This window comes from Mesocricetus auratus, unplaced genomic scaffold (assembly GCF_017639785.1).
Source record: "Mesocricetus auratus isolate SY011 unplaced genomic scaffold, BCM_Maur_2.0 Super-Scaffold_100003, whole genome shotgun sequence".
Taxonomy (NCBI): domain Eukaryota; kingdom Metazoa; phylum Chordata; class Mammalia; order Rodentia; family Cricetidae; genus Mesocricetus; species Mesocricetus auratus.
This window is the reverse complement of record NW_024429188.1, coordinates 117,254,592-117,264,324: the sequence shown is the minus strand read 5'-3', so window position 1 is coordinate 117,264,324 and position 9,733 is coordinate 117,254,592. Positions and strand designations below refer to the sequence as shown.

Here is a 9,733-nt window from a genome sequence, read left to right as displayed (position 1 = left end):
TAGTGGGGAATGCAAGGTTGAACAGGCGGGCACAGAGTAGGTGTTACATAAAAATGCTAATTCTGGCGCTGGGAAAGTTAGGGATCAGGGGAGGAAGAGGATGCAGGATAGATGCAACCCCATACAGAGCCGCGGGCGAGTCTGTTTCCACCTTCCCACAAGTAACCAGTGACTTTCCTTTCTTTATTTTACAAAAAAAGTATTTATCTTATGCGTATGTATGTGTACCTGAGCATATGTATGTGCACCAGATGCTCATATGTGTGAAGGAGCCTTCAGGGGCCAGAAGAGGCATGAATCCCCTGGGACTGGAGTTACAGGGATTGTGAGCCCACGTGCTATATAGGAGTTGCAAGTGCTCTTAACTACTGGACTATGTCTCCGACCAAGGGAAGGAACTTTTTGAGACAGGAGGACTAAGGGGACAGCCATTCCTCTGCTGGGAAGCGTGGACTGAAGGAGGATGTAAGAGAGAAGTACTGCCCACTGGTCGGTACTACAAGCAGTTTGGGCCTTGGGCTAGTCTTGTTCTCCCTTGTCCTCCGATGATTTGCCAAGCTGAGACTCGGTGAAGACCCAATACAGAGACCCTGATGGGCAACAAGCCTTCAAGGCTACAGCAATAATTCCTATCACCTCAGCCGGGCCGGGTTTGAGCAGGCGGGGTTAAGCCAGCAGCATGAGCATGCGCAGTGCTCCAGCCAATCAGAGAGGCTCATGCACCAGGCTCAGGTGCACGCGCACTGTTCCAGCCAATCAGAGAGGCTCGTGCGCCGGGAGGCGGGGCCTAACTAAGTAGCGGGTATTTTCCTGTGAGGGGGAAAATCGGAGCTCTGAGGAGACTGTGTGAGGCTGTGTCCGCGGGTGGTGAGTCGGGAGTCCAGGAACTTGTGGGGAAGGACCGTGTGGTAACGCTCCAGCAAACGGAGGCTAAGGTTGATTCGAGGCCGTGGAGGGCGGAGGTGGGGGATTGGGTGGAGGTGGGAACAGGTGAACTCGTGAGGCAATATTCAGAAGCCTCCTTCCCTTCAACCTCGGACTGGACAAGGCCCCTGCGGGAGGTTGAGGAAGGGGGCCTGCGGACTGAAGGTCCCGGGAGGACCGGGCGGGGCAGTGTGAAGTGAGGTAGGCGGAGTGAGTACCATTCTCAACCCGTGCCTGCCACTAGTTTTCATGGACATCTGGGTGTCCTGGCGTGCTGCTGTTGGGTGAATGAGGGGGGCTCTCACCCAGACACAGAAACAGTTCGTCTCCATGCATAAGCGCTTGGTGAACTAGGCTTTCTGACCAGCACCAAGTACTTCATGAGGACAGGGAGGGGTGGACCCTGGCGCGTCTGTCCTGAGCAGTGGGGAACACACAAGACTAAATTTGGGGGTGAGGGGTGTGGTGACGCCCCGTTTTACTCTGCACATGGAAAGGATTGGGACTGAGGGGTGGGACAGGAGACAGTGCCTCTTTGTTTTTCCTGGTCCCTTCCTGCTCGGGGACAAGTGACAGGACTCCAGGCCGCAGGAAGCTGCCCCCCCTTTTTTTTTGCTGGACACAGGAAGGATGGGACTGGGAGGGGTAGGACTTCTGTTGCAAGAGACACCAGCCATCTTCTTTTTCCTGGTCCCTTCCTAGTCCTCTAGCACATGTGGAAAGGACATCAGGGCCAACTCCGTGGAAACCTGATACCTGTTCTTGCTTGTGGCGTTCATTTAACTCTTCCTTGTATCTGTAATGTGCCTTTGCACACACAATGTTCAGGATTCCTGTGTAGCACAGGGAGGCTACTGTCATGGCATCCAAGATCAAGAGCAAACCTCCTAAGCAGTCTGAGATGACTCCTGATCTACCATCTGATGATTTACAGCTGCTGAGTGAAAATAACCCACCTGAAAATAACCCAGGTGAAATGGGACTGGGAGGGCTGAGAATGTAGATCAGTTGGTTCAGTGTTTGCCTAATGTGCAAGAAGCTCCAGGTTCAGTTCCCAGAACTGCGTAAGACCAGATGTGTTGACCTATGCCTCTAATACTAGCGCCCAGGAGGTGGAATCAAGAAGACCAGAAGCTCAGGGTCATTTCCAGCTGCATAGCAAGTTCAAGGCCAGACTAGGCTACATGAGATCTTGTCCCAAAACACACACACACACACACACACACACACACACACACACACACACACACACACGTCAGGATGCCTACAAGACAGTTCCTGCCCTTCCCCCCAAAGGATAGTCTGATGCATTTAGGTGGAGCACAGGAAATTTCTTGGGAATCAAGCTACATTTCAAATATGAAAACCGTTTTCAGAGTGTGTTTGTGGGCCTTATAATTCCCATTTGGTGTTCCTGCCATATGGTGGAGCTGCGATGTTTCATAGAGCCTCTTGTCCTGGCCCGTGCAGTTGCTGTACCCAACACGTCTCACTCAAAGGACATGGTTTACAATGATTTGAACCTGGAGGCCCTTGTACATAAATGTCCCCAGGGTCTCCTCAACTGTATCTCACCTACACAGACTCTTATTTCTGTTCTAAAAACTTTTGATGCCATACATCCAGGGAAGCCCATCCTACTAATCATGTAGGATGATCAAAATTGCATACATAACTTGAAAATGACTATTTTTTTATTCAATATAGGAAACAGACCAGCCCTTGAAACCAGTGGGGAAAACAGTTCTTCCCACAAAACAGGTGGACCAAAGCCAGGTGATATGCTAAAGGAATTTTTGCTGTTGATAATGTACTTCAGAAAAGTCAACTCCTGCTCTTGCAACACATATTCTATGTAAACCTTGTGGCCCAGGACAGTCCTACCCACAAGAAACATAGTGTTTTACCTATATTGAATTCAAAGCCAGTGAGCTTTCCTCCAGGGTAAAATACAGAAAATGGTGTGTGTGTGTGTGTGTGTGTGTGTGTGTGTGTGTGTGTGTGTGTGTGTGTGTGTGTGTGTGTGGTCGGCAGGCATCCTGGCCTATCCTTAGGAGTCCTTAGTAGCTTTAGAAAATTGTTTGAAAGTAAAGTGCTCCAATGCCAAGAAGTATTCATCAGCAGGAAATGAAAGTGTGTCTCGTGCCTTATTCTCATACACTCCACATCACAATGGTGTTTATTACTTTAGAGATTTTGATTGTGGATATTAAGTGAGGAGTATTGTGCTTACAGATGGTGGTTTTAGTTCGTTTGTTTTGTTTTTGAGACTAGGTCTCACCATGTATCCCTGGCTGGCTTGTAACTCAGTATGTAGACTAGGCTGTCCTCTGATTCACAGAGATCCACCTGCCTCTGCCCTATAAGTGCTGGCTTCAATTAAAGGCATGTATCACCATGGACAAAAATGGTATTTTTTAAAATTATATACTGCAGAATCTTAGAAAAGTGAATGAAATTATCTATGTTCCAGACTTTGTTACAGATAGTGATATATTTGTTTTTAATACTGGGTTATGTTTTTTAATTTCAGTCATTGTGACTGCTTGTCTCAAGTCTTTTTTGTGTGTGGTGGGACAGTGAGGACCAATAACACTGAAACAGCTCACTCACTACTGTTTACATTGTATACGTAGCACACACAATGGAGTTAGTCTACATTAGCATGTGAGCACTGTAGAATCAGAATGAGTCTGGTTCTGAATTGCAATGCCAGACAGTAGCCACATGATCTGTGTTAAAGATCAAACTCAGAACCACTTTAGAGTTTTTGAACTGATAGACCTCTGTTTAGAAATTGCTCAGGAATTGTGGTAGGGTTTTAGCTAAGTGAGAAAGCACTTACCTAGTATGCTCAAGGCCCTGGTTTCCATCCTCAGAACCGCAATAGAATTGTCCATAAACCACTTTATTTTGTTCCTTACACTGTTCAAAATGTCTATGTTTCTTTTATATTTGTCTAAAACCCTGGACGTCTACATTAAACACAGTATTTCTATATCACCATGCAATACTCTCTGAACCTTTGGAGACTTTGTAAGTGGAATACTCTTAAACTTTTCATGAAGCAGCCCAATGGTTCCTCTTAATGTGGGCTTGAATTGGAGGATACTTTGCATATTGATTAAATTTAGACTTTAAATGACTTCTTACAGAGAGATTAAACAATACTTCTGAAAATCTTGTAAGATTTGGTAAATCTCTTTAGGTGTGTTTTACATCTAAAGTACAAGTATCAATTTTCAAATTAAGGTGGTAGTTGCTATAAATTTCCACTGACAGGAAGGAGTGGAGTACTCTTGATTTTTCAGAAGGATGGCTATGTGTTGGTACCCGGGATCTTTATAATAGTAGTGCAGTAGTGCTTACCTTATTAACAATAAATGTTTATAAGGATTTTCAATACAGGGCCTAGTAAGGAATCTCTTCATGGAAGGAGGAAAAAGTATATGCATTCAGTCAGTAAAACTATCTACAACATCGAGCAGAATTCACAATTCATAAATTCTCTGCTGTCCATAACTTGCTTCTGAATCTTTTATTCCTGAAAAAATATAAATCTTAGAATAATCTATAAATTTTAGGAACAAGGTAAATTGCAAATATATGACTCCTCCCTAGCACAATGAGAGGAAGACTGGGTAGGCCTCCACAGAATTCTCTGGTGGTAGTGGGTGTTCATGCCCATTGGATCTGTTCTTCAGAAAGAGGAAACTAACCAGAAGTTGTGCCTGTCAGACAGACGAGTAAATACGTGTGGAATGCTAGTAACACAGCAGTTCTTCCTGCGCTTTCTGGTACTACGGGCTGTGAAATGACTGCTCTCTCACTCAGGGAGGGACAAATACTGTTAGTGTAAGATAAAATAGTCCACAGCAGTGCCCTTTTCTCTGCCAGAATAATTTAGGTGCCATTTCCTCATCCTCCATCCGCAGTGCCAGTGAGAGCAAGACAGTCGTGCTCTGAATGTCACAGTGGTCAAAGTTATCTTTTTCAGGCAGGAGATTTATCAGGAACATTCTCATCAGTTTTTGAATTTGGTTGTGATGTGGAATATAGATGCAGACGAAGTCAAGAAACATGGAGAAAATCTCTCCGTGAGTATCAGGCTTAGCTTTGAAGGAATGCATTGTGTCAGCATCAGAAGCAGCAGGCCTTCCTACAGGAGTCTGGAGGGAAGGGACAGGACAAGAGCTTAGGGAGACAGGACGGTGGTTCACGTGGTAAGGACAGACTGGCTATCCCTCTCCACTTGCTCCTTTTCAGGCAGAGAGATGACAAGGTCAGTGATGGGTTAGGAGCCATCATGGTGTGTGTGTGGGAGGATGAGCAGTTGCTGCCTGGAGAGTGCAGGAGAAGATAGGGGCTTGTATGCTCCCAGGGAGCCCTCTGTGGTCCACAATGTACAGACACCAGGGGAAGTCCCCCAACAGAGCCTTCTGGCACAGTGATCAGAGATACAGAGTGAGAGCAGTCAGTGTGCCTGTGCCTGTGGCAGAGCAGGTGGAGATTTGACTTTCACTGCTCTGAGTTCAGACCAGCGCACTCCTAGTGGAGAAGAAGGTAAGGCTTCATGCCATGATGGACATGTGGTGACTGACTCCCCTCTAACCTGGGGATCTGAATGAGGTTTGGGGGACAGCTACTGGAGTCAGGACAGTGCCATCTGTGAGGGATCTTCCTTCCTTGTGGAGGATGGAGCTGCCCTCCTGAAGATTCTGCCTTCCAAAGGTGGGGAAGCAGAGGGTGGAACACGGAGGGAGATGGAGACGCTGTCCAGTCCAGTGGTCAGGAGCATGGCCTCTGCAATCTCACCAGTTGGAGGGCAGTCACAGTTCAGTCACTCGCTAGTCAGGCTGACTCAGGAAAAATAATTTACCTCTGTGCCTCAGATTCCTAGGAGTGCAAGGAGATATACTTAAAGTCCCTGACTCACAGAACAGATAAAAGTATTCAGGTGTGTGTGTAGGAGGAAGCCGTGTGCCGCCATTAGCCATGTGACTTACTAAAGGCACACGGCTTCCTCCTACAGGTGTGTATTCTTATATTGGTCCAGGACAGTATCTGAAGTCAAGTCTTACAGATTCCTTCCCTGTTAAGCATGAAACTGGGGGCTCTACTCTCATTGGGAAGGACAAAATGGAGTGTGTTCCTATGTAGGGCCGTGACAGATGATGACATCTCAGGCTAATTTCTGTAAAAAACATAGTTCACCAGCTGTGTAAGCCTCTAATGGGTGGCTTTTCAAGTCTTCAGGAACTAATGGGAATGTTTTGAATACTAGTAAGACACTATTCCAATTAAGTCAATAAAATGTCAAAAATACTTGTTTTAAATTATAGCATTTTAATGAAATATTGAATTATTTTTGGCAAGCACTTCATTTTTCATGAAATGTTTTTATGTCTTTTTATGTTTATAGAATATACTTGATCAGCAACAAGAGCTTTTTCATCAATTTCAAGTTATTCATAAGCAGAAAATAGAAGAATTTAAGGAGCTATGTAATCGACACTTGAAGGTCTGTTGAACATTCCTACAAAATATCCTGTCATAGGGAAAATCAAAATACGGACTTTCTTTCCATACTAGGGTTCAAAAGCTGGGGCTCATGCCTGTAAAGTTCACTCATTTTCTCACAGTGCTACTATGTCTGGTAAATCTTACCACTAAATGAGCACTTCCTTTCAGGATTCATTATTCATTCATCTCCTTCTGTTAGTATACAGGCATTTGGACTGGCCTGTCCCTGGGGTATCTGGCAGGATACGCCCTCAGCTGCAGCCACTGAGAGTACCACCTGTGCACCTTCCCTACATTCCATTTTAAAAGGGGTCCCACCCACCTCTCATCCTATTCTCTATTTCTTTCTCTCCCTCCCTCTGTTCTGCTCTGTGTATCCCTCTCCTTCTCTCTCCCCCCTGTTTCCTCTCTCCTCTCTCCTGCTGCTCTCTTCTCCAGAGACCAGTGTCCCCCTCCCCCTTTTATGATCCCTTTCCCTAATCAAAACCATCTCTGCTTGAATCCTGTCCCATGGCATCTTTCTCTCCAGTGAGCCCTGCTTTTCTTAAATTAATGACAACAACTTCAAAGCAGCGGTTGGTGCATTTGTAACTTTACCCAGAGTCATACTTATTGTTTGGGGGAAGTACTGCTTTTTATACCATGGCTTTCTCCCACAATCTGATTTTGCCTTCAGCTGTGACAAATTCAGTGTAGGAAGTCTACCCATCCTTTGTTTCTTGAGTCCCTTTGTTTTATTGCATTATTGAACTGTGTGCCTATTGCTGTATGTGGACACTTAGAATGATAAGACAAAGCCCATAAGCATGATGAAGCAAAACAGGAAGTGAAGATGAACAGTTAGTGAGTTATCTGTTGTTTTAAGTGAATCTTACCAATTCTTCTCTGAGACATTGAACTTGACCATGTACATGTATATAGTTACTCCACAATTAAATAATAAATTCTTGTGTACTCAAATTCTTTTTTCCGAGTTGATGTTAAATGCCTTGTGTTCCTATTAAATTGCCTTCATCCAGGCTAATTGATATAATCCCAAACAAGTGAGTGAAAAGAATTCTTTTCATGTTTTGTAATACTTGGCGCACACTGGGATACATGTGTTCAGAACAGCTAATTGGAAGTGCTCCTGAGTAGTGGCTGTCAGGGGGAAGCCTTTCAAAATCAGCCTGCAGGTTTGAGGTAGCTCTTACTCTCATCCTCATTCAGAGTTGCATTTCCTGAGTACCCTTCATCATCTGCATCATACATACTACATGCCGCCACCACCTCCTCCTCCTCTTCCTCTATCTCCACCTCCCCATCTTCCCCCTCCTCTTCTTCCTCTTCCATCCCTCTCCTCCTCCATCATTGTTGTCTTTGTCTTTATCATCTTTGTCTCCTCCTCCTCTGTCTTCCTAACTCCCTCCACCCCATTCTGTCTTTGAGGACAGACATTCACGATTTGTGCTATTATATCTAGATTACTTATCATAACTTTTCCCCTACAGTCATGTTGCCTCTGTCTATTATTGTTTTCCTACTGGAATATTAATCTTTCTGTTAACCTGTAGCCATTAAGCTTTATTTTCACCTGCATAGGTCAACAAGTTGCTTATCCATTCTGATGCTAAAGTGTTGTGTTATTTCCGGTTCTATATTCATTTCAGTCACTGAAATACAGAAGAGAAGAAATCATCTAATAGTTTTGTAATGTCACAACAGTGTATTTATAGATAGTATCTCTCTATGTAGCCCCAGCTGGCCTGAAACTCACTATGTAGTGGCTGTTCTTCTACTTGTAGTGATCCTCCTGCCTCTAGCTTTGGGGTGATGGAATTACAGGCATGCATCACTGGGTCTCTCTGCTTAATGCAACAGATTTGATATAGTATATCCTAATTCACTCGTTGTTGGACATTCAGTCCTGATCATAATCATCCTAATCACACAAAGTCGTGTGCCTCCACCTGTAGCAGTATTATACTCAGCTTCACATTTCCATATTCCTTTAGTGGGTATTTTGATTTTCATATAATAGACAGTATCTGTTTACTTTGGAATAATTAATGGCCATGGCTTGTATTGTAATACATACTGATTTTGAAGTGTAACTGTCCACAGTTTTGAACAGAGATAACCATCAGTGACTTCTAATTAAACATGGCTTTTGGGTTTAGAATCTACAGGCTATTAAGAGTTGTCGCCGAAAAGCTATTCTCGAGGAATCCAGAAATCAAATGGACCTCTTGGAGAGGAAACTTACTACAGAAACTGTAAGTAGAATATTTTTTTAAATGTCGGTGAGTGGGATTATGTAAGCACTAAATATTTTCTTTCCTAAAATACATGTCATATCAACAGAAACATTAATCTGATGTTTAATAACTTCATTCAGGTAAAGCTTCAGGAAGAAAAGGCTGGTGTTAGATCGTCTCTGCTATCCCTGCTATTCTCATAACACCTTGAAGAAAATAGCTCAACCTCCATAATAAGATGTCATCATCTATTATGCCGTGGAGACTGCAACTGAAGTGATTGTAACTTCCTTTTTCACATCTGTGAGGTGCCAGAAAAACTTTACTGAGAATGTTTTGCTCTTCAAAATTTCTTTGCACGTAGTATGCTAACATCAGTGATATACAAAGTCTTCTGTATGGATATGGATATGGATATGGATATAGATCTACCTGCCATGGGGAATCTTTAGCTGGAAACCTTTGATTTAATAAACATGAAATTGTTTCAGATTTGCTGGGGTGAGTCATTGAATTGCACTCTCTTTCTGACATCCCATGCCTTTTAAAGCAAGAAGGGTCCCATGCCACGTAGAGGTGTGCTACCACCTGTGTTTCTGCATGGGGCCAGTTGTAGTCCCAGGCCACTTGTCTCATTGTGTCTTGTTGTATAGAAGCATTGGAAACAGAGTGCGTTCAGCATCTCTCATCGTCCACAAGTGGAATTCGTTCCTCCCCTGTCAGTGAGGGCTTCCCCTCTGGGATCTATTTACTTCTTAAACTTTGAATTATTGGGGGGACAGGGAAACTTTCCCCTTAGTGCAAAGAATGTGTGGTTGTATGGATATTTACTACTGTTTCCAACATTGAATATCTCCTACTTGAGATATTCTGACTTGCTGAGGTGAGTCATCTCATGCATTTTTTTAAGTTTTGTAATTTTTTATTTAAATTAGAAACAAGCTTGTTTCACATGTCAATCCCAGCTCCCTTTCCCTCCCCTCTTCCCTCGACCCCACCGACCCCTCTAGCCCCCCACCCAATCCCTACACCACTCTCCAGGGAGGCTG

The 9,733-nt window shown here is 44.1% G+C and overlaps 1 protein-coding gene across 1 annotated transcript; it reads left to right on the top strand.

Annotated features, from left to right (window-relative positions):
- Window positions 1-968: 968 nt before the first annotated feature.
- On the top strand, window positions 969-9,176 carry LOC121139790 (X-linked lymphocyte-regulated protein 3C-like). The gene is made up of 9 exons (XM_040743789.1): window positions 969-1,895; window positions 2,632-2,700; window positions 4,333-4,438; window positions 4,509-4,515; window positions 4,629-4,721; window positions 4,872-5,021; window positions 6,347-6,445; window positions 8,607-8,702; window positions 8,825-9,176. Exons 1-9 carry the CDS (start codon window positions 1,784-1,786, stop codon window positions 8,885-8,887), a joined length of 795 nt encoding a protein of 264 aa, XP_040599723.1. The 5' UTR covers window positions 969-1,783; the 3' UTR covers window positions 8,888-9,176.
- The last annotated feature ends 557 nt before the right edge of the window (window positions 9,177-9,733 follow it).